The sequence below is a fragment of the Prinia subflava genome, chromosome 4 (genome assembly GCF_021018805.1).
Source record: "Prinia subflava isolate CZ2003 ecotype Zambia chromosome 4, Cam_Psub_1.2, whole genome shotgun sequence".
NCBI lineage: Eukaryota > Metazoa > Chordata > Aves > Passeriformes > Cisticolidae > Prinia > Prinia subflava.
This window is the reverse complement of record NC_086250.1, coordinates 16,029,102-16,047,959: the sequence shown is the minus strand read 5'-3', so window position 1 is coordinate 16,047,959 and position 18,858 is coordinate 16,029,102. Positions and strand designations below refer to the sequence as shown.

At 40.1% G+C, this 18,858-nt stretch overlaps 1 protein-coding gene across 1 annotated transcript; it reads right to left on the bottom strand.

The window, feature by feature from the left end:
- Window positions 1-252: 252 nt before the first annotated feature.
- AMN1 (antagonist of mitotic exit network 1 homolog) lies at window positions 253-14,486 on the bottom strand. Its single transcript, XM_063395636.1, is given in 8 exon segments — window positions 253-2,717; window positions 3,297-3,408; window positions 4,292-4,348; window positions 5,717-5,934; window positions 6,956-7,100; window positions 9,348-9,480; window positions 13,324-13,451; window positions 13,454-14,486. Coding segments are annotated over 8 exon segments (1,041 nt in total). The 5' UTR covers window positions 13,628-14,486; the 3' UTR covers window positions 253-2,643.
- Between the last annotated feature and the right edge of the window lie 4,372 nt (window positions 14,487-18,858).

Here is an 18,858-nt window from a genome sequence, read left to right as displayed (position 1 = left end):
ACCAATGTCTTCAGAGCAGTCTTAAAGGAAGTGTCAACTTTAGCAGTCAATTATTGAACAAGCAGCGATGGGGAGCTAATAACTGCACCACAGAACACAGTGCACCCACAACTCTCCCACTGCCAGGTGCTGTGGTGGAAGCTTACAAATGTGAAAAAGTGCTCACTCAGAAAACCATGGTATTTGTGAAGTAGGGGGTTTAGGAGCATGGTCAGACATGTGTGGTTCTATAATCCAACAAGTTTTCAGAGCTATCCAAACAGCCAACTTCTAAACTTTAATTTTCAGAACAATATGTGAATATTCTGCAAGACTCACAACAATAACAATGTCCAAACAATAGAGAATATGAAGCGGTAAGCACATCCATGAGGTTCTTCTTCCACCTCACCCAGTGCCTGTAAACATTTGTTGAAAATTACTGTGACCCAAAAAACATTCCACTAGAGTTATGCGAATACTAAACATGTAAGGGCAAACTCAAGCTCTAATGGTGAGAGATTTAAAGTAACTCACATTAAACTTTCCAACCTAGAAATACAGTGTTACCTTGTTGCAGTGCTGTACAGCTTTTAAGCAGCAGGTGAGGATGTACCACTAAGTTACACCTTGAGAAGAGGCTGTACGGGAAGATGGTAAAGCTACAGGCACACTTAAGGACACAGTACTATAAGCTGTATTTGCCATCAACATGACAAATGCAAGGTCATATCAGCAGGGAGAAAAAGGACAACTTTGCCACTGAGGATAGCAGTGGCATTGTTTCACAGAGCTGCCTAAACAGCTATACTATTCAACATCAAAAATAATGCAACACAGATTTATTGTCCAAGAGTTCAAAGGAATGATGGGCCCTGATTGATCCCAGAGATTCCACAGGGAATAACAATAAACTACTCTTTAGCTAAAAAAAGAAAAAGGGGGAAATAAAACCATGTAGATTAGGTTATTAGACCTCTGTCTGGTGCAAGGATTTGCTGCAATGACAGGTGTCAGATGCTTGTGGCTACTGGAACAAAACAAACTTCTTGCACCAATGGTCTGTACTGGTGCAGTTACACCCACAGGGATCGTAGGAACAAATTCATCACTGGGCTGAGCCATGCAACAAGAGTAAGGGATTTAGGTGCTGCTCTTGGAGAAATATGCTTTTACTTACACCTGAACAACTTTTCTAAATAGACTTGCACTTCCATAAACCATATAATCAACAGGAGAAAAAAGATTATTGTCAGACATCATAATATCCTTTAATATTGCCAACAAAAAATATTTTCCATGCAATTAGACCTGAACTTTAAATAGATTAATATAAGACTGGTTTATTTCTGCAACACTTAGGTGTGGCTATGACAAGAGTTAAAGTGAAGTAAACATATTCCTTATGGTTGCCTAAACTCTTTAGAAGTCCAGCTGTCATCAGATCCATGTTGGACCACTGTAGCTAAACTCTTCTACTTCCAAATCCAGAGGTTGAACCCAGTGTTTATAAGGGCTTCATGCCCTTATAAAGCTAAAATGGCTGGCATTAAGGAGCTTAATGCAGAAATCATAGAATTCTCACTAGAGGTTATGCTGGTTCAAGAAAGCCAAGGAACATGACTTATAATTGTGATGAGAGCACTGCTTCATCATATCAGAAATTCATTCTACAATTCAAAAATTATTTTTTAATATGACTATAACTGAACAATATTAATATTTTCAACTTTGGGGCGCACTGGATATATAATGAACTGCATACAGCAGAACACATATTCTACCATCCTGCAACTTATGTGCTCAGACACTACATTTGGTCCTATTTCACTCACAGATACACTTATGAGTACCAGTGTTTTGTTCCCTAAAAGGATTTTCATGTAGAAACACAGGCAAAAGCCAGAACAAATGAAATATTGCCCATACATAAAATCCTTTTCTTGGTCACAGCTACTACTCTGAAATTTGTGAAGTCATCATAACAATTCCAAAGCAAGTTTATGTTTACACATTCACAGGCTATACTTTTGGATGTGTAAAAATCCAGCAAGTATTTGATGGTAAGAACAGAAATCTGCAGCATCAGTAACATCAAAAGAAAGGTACCTACGTTTTTTATTCCAGAAGTACATGGTGAAAGGAGATTGTTACTACTGAAAGTGCATTTGTATTGCTGTTAATGCCACCTCCATTCACCAGTTCTGTCTACTGATATTTGTTAGACTAAACTCCCAACTTTAGACACTTCTGTGTGTCAGTGTTATATCTGCACTCAGTACTTTTAATTGCAAATACCACCCCAGAATACAAACTCAGAACACAGACTTACCTAAACTGGGTTTGTACATGTAGCTAAATTGGTAAAGGATACTAAGTAGCGGCCAAATCTAGCTCTTGGGGAAGCCTGAGCAAGGGCCCTCTAATATTAAATATAGTTTCACTTTCCTCTTAATTAAGTATGATCAATGCAAAGACAGGGCTCCAAGGAAAGTCAAGGGGAAGCCCAGGCAAGGACTGGAATGGCAAGAGAGACCTCCAGTGGGAAGCAGGAGGGATGCAACCCGGTGGCACAAAAGTCACCAGCTCGTTCTCCAAGGTGCTTGTTTGCTCAAGGAGCTCTCCCACCTGTAAACATCACACTCACATGTACAGGATAAATAATCAGTAAACAGTCCAGGTTAGTTGCTTGATTTTGTTTGATATGATGAGTTGCTCTAAAGCATCTCGGGAACGATCTGAAAAAGAACAAAGGAATTTCTTCTTATTCATTCAGAATATAGAGGTGCTGTTTAGAATAGGTACACAACACAGTAAAGGAATTCTATATCTGCATTTATGCTTCTTTTCCTATCACAATATCACACTTCAGATACATCAGTAGTAATCCAAAGCCTCTTGGTTCTTTCTCCAATCACCTAACTGTAAAGCATCACCAACCAACAGAGTTAAAACATCCACAGGCTGTCCTGCTCCATTCCACTGTTTCTTGAATGGATGCTGTTCCACACTTTTGGAACAGAGTAGGGGTTTAAAATGCTCATATTTTTCTGAAGTCTTTGGGTCTCCATCAGCATGCTGAGGGGGTTAAATAAAGGAAGAAAAAAATCCAGTTTCCAAAACAACAACAAAAAATCCCTTGTCTGAAGGCTGCCACATTTCAAAGCAAAACTCTCACCTTGCTTTGAAAATCTCAGTGTATGATGATTATTTTAGCCAGTAAGTTATTATTTGTTTGGGATTACTTATGGAGTACGGTTTTTAGAAAGCAAGAAGGTATGATCAGCAAGTAATTATCTTCTTGTGATTAGACCTACCTGTTATCAGTGGGCATCCATGGAACAGAAAAATGTGTATCTTGGGACAACAAGTAAGGACGGCTTCCACAGCGACGTCTGTCAGATTCACACAACGCTCCATGTGGATTTCCTGTTAGGAAAACAGGAATGACAACAGACTGTCACAGCACCCAGAGTTTCCTTTGCCCAACCAGTTCCAGAGATCACCAACCAGAAGCAATGATGACCTCTGTGCATTGACCTCATATGTGGTCCTGTACAGAACAAGAAAATACCCCAAGGAAAAAATAAGACAGCTTTTCTGTAAAGGGTCTAAACTAAAAACATAAAGGTGAGTTTTCCCAACACACACATACCATTCAAGATATCTGAGAAAACTCTTCAGTGAGATTCCACAGTGTTTGAGTCCCACCACTTTGCCTATGACATTCTCCTACAAATTGGTAGTTCAGGAAAACAGAACCCAAACTAAATTCTGGTGTTTCCCAAAATTTCCCAAAATAGCCTCTGCTGAAGTTTCTGGTATTTCTATTTATCTACATGGTTCCTAAAATAAATCAAAGAACTTCTTCATTAGATTAAATCCTGCTCTTTTCTCCATTTCTCTGCAGAGAATGTACAACTACTGCCTCTTGTACATGCTAGGAAAACATAAAAAGCAGAATAAAGAAACAGATTATTACCAACTTTTTTCCCCTCCTCTAAATTGCCTTACCTATCAATAAATATAACATATAAAAAGAAATGCAGAAAAAAACCCATCAAATCTAGTGAAATTGGGATTTGGTAAAATATATTTTGAAGATCGTACAGTAAAAGTTAAAAAAAAAAAAAAAAGTCTTATTGGAAAGTCCAATTTATAAACTCCAAGGATCTTGAAAGAGGACAGAAATGAAAGTCAGTCAGTAAAAACCCTCCCTCAGAAGTAATGCTGCTGATAATAGTAATTATAATTTTAAAATGCAGGTGGTTTTATTTTGTTCATCCATTTCTTATTAGGTTAAGTCAGTTACCTTTAAATTCTTTGAACATGTTCCACTCACTAGTGCTACAACACCATCATCTGTTACCTGGAGAAAAAAACCCACAATGGATTAAAGCTCAGTTTTTTCAAACACAGCTATTTGGATGCAAAAATCCTATTAATTTATTCACTCCCTGCAGTCAATGAATACACTTAACATTACAGTATTTTCTTCCCAACTAAACTTGTAGAGAAAATTATCCAAGGTGGTTTTTTTTTCATTCTATTAAATACTGTTGCATTTTCCTGCTGTGTGATCCAGCCTGGCTTTCTGCAAGGATGTTTCCAACTGAACTGCTATTTCTGCAGCTTGCTTCTCTCATTTAACAATGGGTACACTAATATGCTATGACCATAGCACTTTTAATTTATAGGTTTAAAAAGCATTTCTGCTCTATCTAGACCAATTTGGGTTGGGGAAAAAAGTAATCATAGCAGAAAAGTAAACAAAAAAAAGGTGTAAACATGTAGTTACTCAAGAAGCTTTTACCTCATTTAAACTACATATAGGGAAACAGCTATTTTCTAAAAAGGAAAAAAAGCAAGGAAATAAAAAAGCAATGAAGTAAATCTGGAGAAATGAGAGTTAAATGGCAATAAATAAAAATTACTGAACAAATATTAAGATTCTTATGATACCCTACTTCTGTACAAATCAAAAAAAGAATAGCATCTAAAATAAGAACCTCCTACATGATTTCCAGAACTGACATTTTATTGTGAATGCTCAGTACTGGACTAACATTCAACATAATTACTTACCATCAGTGTCAATTGAGTGCTACACTTACTGCAAAAAACCTTTCTCTCACTTCATTATCCCACTATAATTATGAAATATTTTACAGGATTGCTTTTGCAGCTTGTCTCTCCCTTCTCATGCTAAATGCTGTCATTCCTGACATTTAAAATGTCATTCTTTCAGTGGTGACTCTGTAGCATAACTCTGACAAGCACAATCACTCTTAAACTATCATTTAATTATGGAGCGTTTACTTCTACGAGGGGCTTGTATTGTTTGACATCCTAGATTATTACCACATCGGTTTGTCCTAACTGAAAGCAGGCACTAATCTGTCCAAGATTCTACTTTCTTTAAATGGAATATTTTGGATTATTTTACAACTTAAAGAAAATGATTGCACTAAATACATATACTAAAAAAACCCCAAACCCTAGGTAGATTCTAACAAAAGTTTACCTTTGGTTCACCATACATGCTCTGATACCAAAATGTGTATTTTTCACCAGTAAGCAAAATACACCTTTCCTTTTCCTTAAGAGGCAGAAATTAGAAGTAAACTATGGTCCTAAATCTTGTCAAGAGTAGAGCTAAAACAATCCCCTTTGAATTTTATCATGACAATCTTAAAAAAGAAACACAAGTCAATTGGTCAATTGCCACCGTAGCTACCTGAGTAGATGAGAAGTCCACACTGTGAAGAAATTTGCAGTTTTCTCCCAGTGCCTGCAGAGATGCATCCATGATGCCCGAGCAGCTGCCCAAGTTCACTATCTGTAGGAATTGGCAGTTGAGTGCAAGAGCCAGAACTCCACTGTCAGTTATATCACAGCACCTTTTGAAAGACGCTTCACGCAGGTACGGACAGGATAAGGCCAGTGCTATGAGTCCTGCCAAAGAAACAACACTTGAAAGAGTTAGTCATTCTTTAACATAACCACCATGCTGAGTGCAAAGGCTCTGGAACAAGTTTTGAGGAAGGAATAATTAAAATAAAGTGCAAAACATGCTGAGCATAGCATGGTTTTACCAGAAATCTAGCAGGAGAGTAACCTGATAGCTCTCTCCTGAGATAATTAGTGCTCTAGGGCTGAAATTTACACCTCTGGAGAGACTTTTAATTAGTACTGGGGTGGCACTGAGGATTTTTTAAAGCAATATTTATCCTAGATATTTTCTTTTTATTCCAATCTTGTTGGGAAAGATGAATGTTTGACAGGAAAGTTGCACAGATCTGTATGCTTGGCAGAAAGCTCTCTGAATGTAGAATATGAGAACAGAATAGAAATGAAAGCAAGTTTTGATACAGAAGAATAAAATATGTTTAAATTAAGAATTGCTGAGCCTGTTGTTACTGGACAACTTAGAAAGCAAAGGTTAAGTCGAATTGGAAGGAGGTTTTATGGCTGGAGCAAAAGATACGTTGACCACAAACAAAGAAGATGCTTTCAGCAAGCAGAAACAGGTCTTAAGCAAAAGATACTACAGGCAAACAAAAACCATGTTTTCACCAAGTACAAAAAAAGTCTAAGGATTTTGCACTGCAAGAAAATAGAAAAATAACTTTAAGCTTAGACTGTAACATAATGTGGTAATGATAGTAATGATAGGCTAGAGGTAATGGTAAAGGTATTGTGTATGATGCTGATTGGTTTTTATGCATAAAGATGCTCAGCAAAGAAAACTATATAAAGCATTGTAACCAGAACTAAACTGGCTTCAGGCTAGCCTATAGGCTGTAGCTGGCAGCTTTAGGTCACCCATGACTGCTGTAAAATCTTCTATACAATAAACAGCATTTTGAAGAGCTGCCTTTGCCCAAAGATCCTTCATGGATGTATCTTCTACACAATCTAACAAGAAAAATAAGGCAGAAATAAGATTCCAGTTATCTGTGCACAGATAACACACCTTCTGAAGTAATTCCAAATCTGTTCTCCTTGCAAGAATTGAGGTTGATTTTTTTCAGCTGCTTGCAGTTATAAAGCTGCAATAATGCATTATCTGAAATATCACAGTCTCGGAGGTCCAGAGATTCCACAGCAGGGTGCAATACCTGTAAAGAAAACCCACCATTTCAGTCAAACTCTGCTATGCCATCAAACATGTGCATTTTTACACAAAATACTTGTAATATTAGACATCATAAAGAAGTTTGCAATACAGGGTGGGGTTACCAGTCCTAGGAACTAAAAATTGAAGAAAATCTGGTGTATTTGTGCAACAGTTCAGCTCCTGTAGCATGAGCTGTTTCTGTGACATATAGAGTAGGAACACATTTACTGATACTTAAACAATGGAAATACAATCTTGGTGGTTCACTTGCTACACGTGTACCCAGGACAACGCCCTCAATGGCCCTTGCTCAAGTTGCCACTTGCTATCACAACTTTGGGGGCAGAAATCTGCAGTGCAAAAAAAAAAATACTGACTGTGATCAAAACTTCAACCTGCATAACAGGTAAGAGTGATATTTGGAAGGTGTTTTCCCCACAGTATTTTTCTCACCTGCAGACACTCTTTTGCTCATAAACAAGCACTTTCATTACCATACCATGAAGCTGTACCAAATCCTCATTAAATGAGATCTCTCACTCCCACAAGACCCAGACTGGAATTTTTGTGAGATCTTTCCCAAGAGAACATTTATGAAATTTAGACCCAAAGCGTTGGAAGGCCTCAGATTTTAGTAACAATAGCCATATACTCCCTTCAGCTTGTCACTCCCTTCCTTAGTTCCCAGGGATAGAAACACGAATTTCCATAAACTAGCAAAGATAACAGCACAGCTGACAGGCTTGTTAAAGACCTATCCCTCCTGTTCACTCTAACAAGGTACAACAAAGATATTACAAGGAAAACTGGCCGCTTTGTAAATATAAAGTATTTTTAGATAGAGGGTTGTCTGGATGTAGCACACAAAAAAAGACATTTGAAAATTCAGGCTTATATTCTGTGGACACATGCTGAATGGCTTTATAAAACTTGATGGTAAAAGAGATTTAGAATAAAGAGTTTGGCATGCACGTGGAGGGCTGCTCCAAGTAAAAAGCAGAGTAAGGGGAAAAAAAGATGCACGGTAACACAAATTTGGACAAGAACAAGGAGGTAAGAGATTAAATAGAAGTTTACAAAAAAGTTCAGATTAACAGAATTTCAACTGAAATTTAACTTCAAGCAAAATTCTTAAAAAAAAACCCTGAAAAACAGAGAAAAGACATGAAGGACATGTATGAAAACAAATGGGAAACTGCCAGCAAAGAAAGCTAACGTATAACATGCCCAAGGAAGATGATGACAACTAAGGACAGAATTGCAGTAAATTGCAGGAACAGAGAAAGGAAAAAGACATGAAAAAAGAACCAGAGCAGAATTTCCCAGAGTCACATGGAAAATAGGCTCCAAGAGGCATTGATCAACTGCTGAATGAAGACAAATACAGAGGAGACTTTAGAAAGAGACAGCAGAAAAGTCTGTAAATTAAGGTCTCTAGTTTATTTCCAGACTAAAAATATCCTTATGGATTTTGCACATTCATACACACACAATCACATGGCTTTAATTATATAACCTCTTAGGATGTTTTGAAATTATTCCTTACTGAAAAGCTAGCGTAGACCAGATTTTGTCCAGTCAATTTTTCCAAAATAAGATAAATTAGTAGGAATTTGATTTTTATTCAAAGACTTACTTTGTGTAAGCACAGAATCATTTTATCTAAAGCTAAATTGTTTTGTTTGTAAGTTTTCCACAGTGCTTCTGCCTCTAGTCTTGGCTCCACTATCTTGACTCTGAGAAACTGATAATATTTGTCTCTTGAGTTACAGGTCAAAGCAGGAATGCACAGGGAGTCATTCATTTTCTGTTTCACCAAGGCCAACCTTTAGCTTCCCTCAATTCTCACGCCTCCCTGTGAGGCTGAACAAGATAACAGTAAACAGACCGCAAAACAGATGTGCCCCTGAATTTACAGCTGAAGAAATGCCATTAACTGGTGTCATACTGAAACACTGACACACATCAGAGTGCAAAAGGGATGGGAGAACTTGAACTATCGATTTCTCGTTCTGCCATCCTTATATTTCAAGGAACCAAAACTTAAATAAATGATATTGAGATTGTGTGCTTAGTGTCAATAGAATTCTACCAACAGAATTCTAACCAGCTGGTGAAATCCTTTATATAATATACATAATAAATTATGCATGAGCATCTCGAAACACACCACACTCAGGAACAGAATGGTGTGCAAGAGAGGCTACTTTCCCCTCCCAAAACAGACAGTATAGTTTTGAATGCTTACCTCACTGATATTTTCATCAGTTATTTGCCCTTGCCTACTCATTAATTTAATCAGTTTATCTTTTATATTGGGTGGCAATGATTTAATATCTGCAGAGTATCTGGAAAGGTTCTTTGTCAAACACTGAAGGCATCTGAAATAAAGGAAAGTTACAGTACAGTCAAAAAGAGGCATTACATAGTAGAACTAGAACAATCAAGCCACAAATTGTCATCTTCTGCATCCAGCTCTGGTCCCCTCAGACCTTAGCAGTTTCAGCTGTTCCATGTTACTACTGGAACAACAGATGAATAGCTGTTGCCCTTTGGGGTCAAGCTGATCTTTCTGTGAAACTGTTTCCTAAGCAGCTGAAGGCAAAAATCAGCTTCTCAACCATTTTTTTTCTGCGCCTTCCTCAAGCTGTCTCTGAAATTCGCAGTTGCAGTGTGAGCTGTTCAGTGTCTGATCTGAAAGAAAATCCCCTTGACCAGAGCTCTGAGGACACAGAAACAACACTGCCGGGACAAGTGGCTGTGTGCAGGGGGCAGCAGCAGCCTGTAGTAATGTCAAACTAAATTTAGCATATAACCTCAGCTCTGGAGTCCCTACAGGCAACTGGTTTTGCAACAAAACCTTGTCTGGCATCAGAATGCCACCAAACCGCAGGAAATTAAACTCATACCAAATAAAAAGAGGTCAAAATAGTAATGCTTTATAATCTGAAGGGTAGCACAGATTTAAGGCGGGAAAGAAGCAAGATTTCCATCATGGAAGCACATTAAAAAAAAACCCCACAAACCACTGAAATTCACACAGTATAGAAAGAGCACCTCTAGCAGGTCACTGTAGAGGACACTGTGTGGAGGAGACGTTTCAAGCATAATCTGGGCAGTTAAACCCAGGTCTTGCCTGCAGAGACCCTTATACACCAAAGCACACACCAGGATCACCTTGAACTCATTCCTGCAGAGAGGGAACATCAGTGACTGCTGGATGAACTTGGCTGACTGTCCAACAGAGAAGCCTGTACCAAGCTCTGCCTCAGTACATGTAGGCTACACCATCCACATTCTTTGTTTTGAGATTAAACATCTTATCTATACACAACATTCCTCCGCTTGGCTGCAGTAATTGAGAATAGTTATTTACCTCTTCAAAAAAATAATCTTATCAAAGATAATAAATACACCATTGATTATCATTTCTGAAAACCACAAACATGAACCTGCTCACAGGCAGGATCTGTGCAACATGGTGAGCAGAAAGCAGGGGTTTGTCTCGCTAATGCAGCTTCAAAAGGGGCCTCTAAATCTAAGAAAATCTGCAGAAAATACTCCAAACCCAGCACAGATACATGGAAATCAATGTCAGCTATGCCAACTGTCTCTTACCATGGCATATTAAATTTACCTTGAATGGTTATTAAGATTAATCACGTTCTTTTCAAAAAGCTGGTTGATATTCTCATAGTACAATACTGATGTACAATTTAAACAATTAATCATTTAAATTATAAGGGTCTTCACAGTAATTCTACTTTATAGGAAACTGTAAAACACTTACTGGCTACAATATGGCAACTATAATCTTATCTTCAGTGCTTTAAGGTACAAATAACAATCTAACTGTACTCTTTGCTAGCTATTTTTCTTTTATCTTTCAAATGAAATATAATATCCTGTGCTGTTTCTAACTTCCTCCGGAACACAGAGGAATTTAACATTGAAAAATAACGCAGACAACAGAAATTTTCAGTTCCCCCTGGAGCTGCAAGATAGAGCTTAAAGACTAACTAGCAAATTAGATAAAATAATAAAAAAGTAGACATGCAGGATACAAAATGTAGCTGGGACCAGTGGATAAACCGATGTGAAAAACGAAGTTCAAGCTTTAGAATATTTTTTATAAGTTTAATAAGGGGATAAAAAGGGACACTGTCCAGTGCTGGGATATTCCTGGCTATTGGCCAAAGAATGCACCAGTAAATTAAGGCAGTGTTATCTATATACTGTTACTTTACCGAGGTACATACATATCCCTAAGCTTCATACATTATTCAAACATGCTTAGGAGCTTTTTATGTTGTGGGAACTCTTTTGTTTTGGCTTTACATTCTGACTTATCTGCATGACAACCTGCAGATCAGGTCAATATATTTTGTTTCTTCTTGTGGTTTTATCCTGTTGTTTCACACTTCCCTGATAATGAGGAGTTAAGTTCTTCTCTAACTCTTCTCTGGTGCTCTGGTTTGTGTCACTGTTATCTCTTGGAGAGGTCAGTCAGCAGATGTGGGAAAACAACATGAATTGCTTTACATGTTCTCTTAGTTACATAGGAGCATTTTGACATTTTATTAAGTTTTGCTAAGGCCTACAATATAATACATCCATTACACCACTATTTTTATAAGCTATACGGTGCATATATAAAATGATAGATTATATTATATTAACACGCAGCTAAAAGGAGTTATAAATTGTGCCATATCGGAATACTTATGAGCAATAACAACATGCAAAAGCTAATAAATAAATGTGAAAGCCAATATTATATTGTCATTTTAAACACAGATAATGAGGAATATAGTGGCTTTTGTGCCGAAGTTATGTAACAAGAAGCAACAGTGCATGCACTAAGAGAAGTTCAAGGCAAAGTCACCCTTTACAACATTGGGGATGTAATATATGGTGTGAAATAATTTGTGTTTGTAATCTATGATATGAAATAATTGGTGTTTTATAAAATATACGGTGAAAAGTCATTCAGGCTTGGGAATAAAAAAAAAAAAAAAAAGACGTGTTCAGGAATTGTGAACGCCCCTGCCAGGAACCCGGGAAAGGACCAAAATTTGCAATAGAAAGAAGGGTGGCACCAAAAAGAGATGAACCCTCTCGGGAGATGGCTCTGACAACGACACAGTGATTAACACTCGATAGGGATCTAATCTCCATCATCCAGGGCGTGCATCCCAATACCGCTTCCCAGATATCAATCAAATATTCACCCCTTCTCGGAAGGCTATTCAGCGGACCAGCAGCAAGGAAAAGAGGCTACATGAACACGTTAAAGAATCAAGAGAAACAAAAGAAGTAGGAAGCATCCACTGTCCAGCCAAAAACTGTATATAAACAGACACCGCAAGGACTGAATTGTGAACTCAGGGAGCTTCGGTGCGACAGAGGCCAAACCTGAGGTTCACCCAGTGCCGACCCTGGGCTCAGCACTGATTTTTGCACAAGTTTCTCGGATTTCTATCTTGCAAATTTTCAATAAAATTCTTTATTGATATAATTGGCTAATCATTTATTACAGTCACCCTTTGCAACATTGGGGACACTTGGTGACCACCACACACCCCTTCAGATGATCTTCTAGGACCACAAAAGGACTTCCAGTAAGACATGGATGCATGCAAATTAGTTCTAGGAAAGTGATATTTATGTATTAGCCAGGAAGCACGCTTTAAAAAATACGTACGAGCACTATGGAATAAACCTCTTGTAAAGTGTCATGATATACCCACTCAGTGGAAAAATCCTCCAGATGTCTCCAGCTATGCAACAAAGAATGCCTACTTTCTAATACTTCAAATTGTCTTAGAAATTTTGTTTTCTAGACAAATTTGGTATCAACATGGAGAAAAACTCAGAGCAAAACACTATTCACTGGATTCTGTGGGGGCAGGTGAAGCCAGAGCTCTTCAGCCGTGCCTCCACACCCGGATCTGTCAAGGGTCATCCTGTTACCTCCCCGACACACCTCGTCACTGCCTGTCACTGCCTGTCACCTGCCCTGTAACTCCTCCCCAAGGGGCACCTCTGACAAACCCTGCCACCTCTCCTGCAGCTCCTGAGCGCCGCCGAGCCCTGCCAGCGCCCGCACTCGCTGCCCCCGCTCCTCCACCGCCGCCTCAGGCCCGCCGAGCCATCCCCGGCCTGCCCGCGGCCCGGCCCCCTGGCAGGCCGGGCAGGCCACAGGGTGTCGGGGCGGCACTCACAGGTCCAGGAGGAGCCGGACTTCCTCGCCGGCGCCGTCCCAGCTCATGGCGGGGAGGGGGGGACGCGGCGGGGCCCGAGGAGCGCGGCGGGGAGCGGGCAATGCGGGCACGCCGGCCCGGCCCGGCCCGGCGGTCGGTGCCGAGATGGCGGCGGGCCCGGCGGGCTGACGGGAGATGTAGTCCCGCTGCCGGCCCGCCTTGGACCGCCTCGGGCGTGCTCGGGGAGCGCCTCCTGAAGCGGCCTGGAGCGGCCTGGAGCGCTGAAACACCCCGCAGCCGCAAAAACAGGGCTCCCACGCCCCATTCCCAGAGCTCAGTAGTTAGGAGAAAGTGTTCTCCTAAGCCTGGAAGAAGGACAGGGGAGGCTGGGAGCCTTCAGGCAAGGGCCACAGTGGTTTTAAGGGCCTTTCCCTCCTTGCTGCCATCAGTGGAGGCATTCCACAGCACCGGGTTTCCTATTACCGCCATCCATCTGCAGCGATAAGAGCCTGCTGTCTGCCAGCTCTTTCGTCCTGCAATTAATTTTGTCTTTGCTTTTGATTTTTTTTTTCTTTCCTTTTTACATTTCTGCCTATATGGTGTGGTATAAATTGAGAGCATGCAGTCCTTAGAAGCTAGCAGCATTATGAGTATATAAACACTGCATCATCATCTTCGGACCAAAGACCCACCATCTACTTGGAATAAATGAGGAGCTTGACTCAGCCAATATATCAAGCTATAATCAATGTATTGATTCATTAGTTCAAATGATACAGTGTGAGCAAAGCAGCGTGGGGCTGGGTACAGTGGAGCGGGGTCTCCCCTCCAGCTGCACACCGACTGCTAATTCTTACTGCTATTTATTGCATGTTCATCAGCATTTCTCAGCAGTTTTTTCTGTGGTTTCCTCCTAGTTTCTATTTGTGAATTCGATTTCTATACACCTTAGGGTTGAAGATAAGTCCTATTTCTATACTCCATTGTGATCAGTTCCTGTTTGTGATGTCGAATTTCTATACCCCGGGGCTGTAAATCAGTGCTGGTGATGTCCATCTTCCCTCTTCAGAATCATCCATCTGCAATGGTGATGTCCAGCTTCCTTTTCCAGGATCGTAAATCAGTGACGGTGATGTCTAGCTTCCCTTTCCAGGACTGTCCAGTTTTCCTTTCCAGGATCATCAATTCTTAGCTTGGGATAAGCTTACTTCCCTCTTTTGTTTAGGTGATTACAAATCCTTCTATATTTTCTAAAGCTATAGTTCAAAACCTCTTTTTACAAAGCAGATTAAAGCTTATAATAATTTTCTTTTCAAAAGAAAATAGTATTAATACTTCTGCATTCTTCTATCCTACATGTTAAAGGCCTATAAAACTCATATTAACTAAAACCCTAAAACTTATATTGTGAAAACTTTAAAACTTACATTATTCACTTATAAGCAAGCAAAAATATTTATTCAAAAGCCCCTTTCCATGTCTCTTCTAGTTGTTTATTAAAGCTCATCTTTATAACTGTTCCACATTTCACAACTACAACTACACAGGCCACCTTTATCTACCTGACACGAAACACAACCCCACATTTCACACTACTCCTACTAAAAAGAATATGTGATTGACTAACAGAGGGAAACGCCTGCCCATTCTCACAAAATTACCTGAAAGATCCATATCTAAGAGAAGCACGGGTTGCTGCTGATGCCTGATGTGAGAAACAAAGCCCAGTCCTCAAAATTTTAAGAGTTTAAAAAGGGATAATAAGGATGATCAATAACGCAAAACTTACAGCGCTTGGTGCGTGCAAGAGCCAGAAGCACACCAAATTCTTTAGCAAGCAGTCCTTTATACTATTACAGCTGCATTACTTCCCCAAATGACTTTGCACATTTCTGTTTACCACAGCTTCACCTCAGGTTGCCACAGCATTGTGTAAGTCCATGGCTACAGTCTCCGAGGGTCCATCAGGGAAGCAGTCTGGAGTGGCCTTCTGATGCCACTTTAGACTTGGTATTTTCCTTTTATGTTATCTCACTCTTTACCTGGGCTATCTCAGTTATACATTTTGTAAGAGCAGTCATATCTTGTGATATTTTTTTCTTGTGATATTTTTGCAAGCATGCTTACACCTTGGGATAGCCTTGCTTCGTGCACAATTTTAGTTATATAGTTCACAAAAGGAATTATAATTTGCAGTACATCTACAGAAATGGTTACAATTTATAATCATTTCCTGAAGCAAATACATAATAGCAAAAGCCAACGATTACATAGCAGGTTGCAACACCTGATAAGTTTGTTAAGTAAACAGCTGAAACATCTGGATTAACAAATAAACCACAAAGATGCTGATGCACGATGATGCTGCAAGGCCTACAAAATATAGAATATTGTGATATTGGATATAGGATAGTGTTGCTATGGTTTTCGGACGGCACAGAAATAACAACATGACTCTCCATGATGGTAAAGATGAGAGCAAACTTTATTCTTCTAAATTCTACTTTTATAGAGTAGTTCGGTACAAAGAACATGATTGGTTATTCAGCGTCTACACCCTTTAGTAAACATTTCTTTCCAGTAAACACGTTGGAAAAACACCACCTGCGGATGGTTTCTCACTTCCCAAGGTTTGTTTGAATTCCTCCTTTAGATTTCTCAGGCTAACATGAGAAAGTTGCTCGCCTGCCTTTCACACAGACACTAGCAGAGCCTGAAGCCTAAATTCAGACCAATGTCAGGCCCACATCTCCCCCTTTTAGTTTTTGCTGAGGGCGGCGTCTGTGTCTGTGTCCTCTCCTGCAGGGCCCTTGCAAGAGAAAAAAACAAACATGACACCAGAAGTCCCTTTAGTAATCAACCAATCACTAAATAGAACTTTCATTGGGCACCAACTTAAATGGTCAGGGAAGTTCTGTGGCATTTGGTGTTGACCCTTCATAACCATGTCCATGCACCAGTGTCAAGCTTAGCTATTTACTAATTCTAATACAGAAAAAAACAAAACATCATTAGCCTGCTCAAAAATGGCAGTCTAATTTGTCAAGATCCATCACTCTAGGAATCATCCTTTCAGATAACAAGGGCTTTTTCTGCCTTTTAGCAAAGGACAGTGGTCCTTGCATTACCTGCAACCGCAAACTGATTTAATTTTCCAATTATTTGGACAACCTGAGTTGACCCTTTTTTTTTTTTTTTTTTTTTTTTTTTTTTTTTTTAAATGCAAAAATGCATGTGATGTTTGAAAGGGCAAAGACCCATTGCAGGATGTGCAGGACTGGACCACTGGTCACTCAATTGGCCCATGATACCTGTAGGATGTCACCTAGAAAGAAAGAATAAGAATAATAAAATTAATAAAAATATCAATAAAAAGATATCTGACTCCAAAAAAAAATCTACATGATCCCAAAGACCAGAAAGGCAAAAACCACAAAGTGAAATAACAACCCTTAATAACTACAAAACATACACCGAAGGCACGTGAAATATTACCTAAAATACAACTACATCTATGTAGGAAACTTAAATGAAACAACATCTACATTAAAACACATGAAAAGGAAATGTCCATTGAGACAAGATGTTGATCCTTAGCATCACTGGATGTCTTCTTGAAGTCTGGAGCAGGAAGTGACTCGAGGAAGATCGATGAAAACAGGACCATGCTGCTGACACAGGACTTCTGTTGTCTCCATAACTTCCAACCACATGGTCATCTTTGCAGTCTATATGACAGCCACTAAGGCTATGCAATGTCCCTTTTCACTCCTCAAAGGTGATGGGTAACACGACTGCTGAACCTGCTAATGATAAAACACAGGCACATCTTCCCCTTAAATTAACAAACTTGTCAGGCTCCACTGCCCTAAACTGATAACTTGTCAGACTCCATTGTCTAAATTCAACATCCAGGTTTCAGAATTACTTTTTCTTCAGGTTCATAACATAAATGTTACATTGTTGCCTGTTATCTTTTTGATAATAATTTTGATCAGCCCAGGAACTGCAAAAGCTGAAGTGCTTCTTTTCCAGTGAGATCCTGTTCATCCTTCCCGGGCAGGAATTCCAGGTTCACCTCAAAGATCAATTCAGCTATTATATTTAAAGGTCAAATTGTTGAGTCAAATAACTCATATGTAATTTTTTGTTAAAAATCTGGGCAAACAGGCAATTCCCATCCAGAGAGAGCCAAGGCATGGCCAGTGCCCAGCTCTAACTGCAGAGGAATCCCTTACACCAATTTTAAAAACAAACTTTCTAAAAATCTTATAATAAGAAACTAATATGGTAATTGACACCTCCTAAATTTGTCAGGGTAGAGATGCTCTGAGCTCAGCAGGCTCTTGAGATGGTCTGTGACCAGGATTGGAACTGCATCCCAAACCGTCAGGACAGAGGAGGCATTCTTACAAACTCAGATAACCTTGTCTGGAAATCTGAAAATATTTAGAAAATCATGAATGCAAAACTAGCATAGACAGCTAGGAAACAAGGAAAAATTCTTGGGTGACACGTGTCTTACAGGCAATTATAGACAAATAGCAAAGTACATGAGAAGAAGAAGCAGAAGCAGCAGCCGGCTGTAGAACTGTGATAACTTTATCATATCTGTGAATTCACATCAAATATCTTAAAAACTGAGATAACACTTAAAACTCATAACTGACGGTTATACTGTAGAATTATTAATAATTCTTGTGTTATCTGCGAAAGGTAACAAAGGTTGCTTATTTGTTTTTTGTATTTCTTGTCATTTTTCTTCTATTATGAACAGGCATTTAAGGCTCCAATTCTGTTCACAGAGACGCCTCGAGAAGAAATGTTTTGAGGGAGGGGGGGAGGGAAAAAACCCAAACAAAAATCAACTGTCCCTCTAAAAGGAAAAGCTTCTGCTCACCTCAAAGGCGACGAAGCTATTTGGCCCTCCCTCAGTGGGGCTTTGGGGGCTCAAGGGCCCCAGGGCCGCCCCGCGGAGCTGGGGGAAATCCAAACAAACGTGGCCCCCATTTTTCTGTAAAGGAAAAAGCTTCTGCTCACCTCAAAGGCGACGAAGCTATTTGGCCCTCCCTCAGTGGGGCTTTGGGGGCTCAATGGCCCCAGGGCCGCTCCGCAGAGCTGGGGGAAATCCAAACAAACGTGGCCCCCATTTCTATGTAAAAAAAAAAAAAAAAAATTCAAGCGAAGCAACTCCCACAGCATTATCCGCTGTCTAGAGGAACGGCAAGTTCCTCGTGCCCTATTCGCAGTCAGCCGCTTGGCCCGCAGGGAAGGAGTGGGGGAGCGAACCCCGCCGCTCATGGCGGGGGGAAGGGGGAAAAGGAGCGAGGAGACCGCTCCTCGGTTCCTATGACGACTTGCTGTGCAAATTCACGCGGGAAGGAAATGGAGGGGAAACAGAGAGGGGACAACAGAGCGGGGCTCGGCGGAGCTCAGCCCGCCGCCGCCCTGCCGCCGCCTGTCTCGAGCGGAGAGCCGGTGGCCCCCCTCACCGCCCTGGGGGGAAGCGGGGGGGGACGAAGAGGCAAAGCTGCTCCAAGCCGCCCGTCTCAGCGG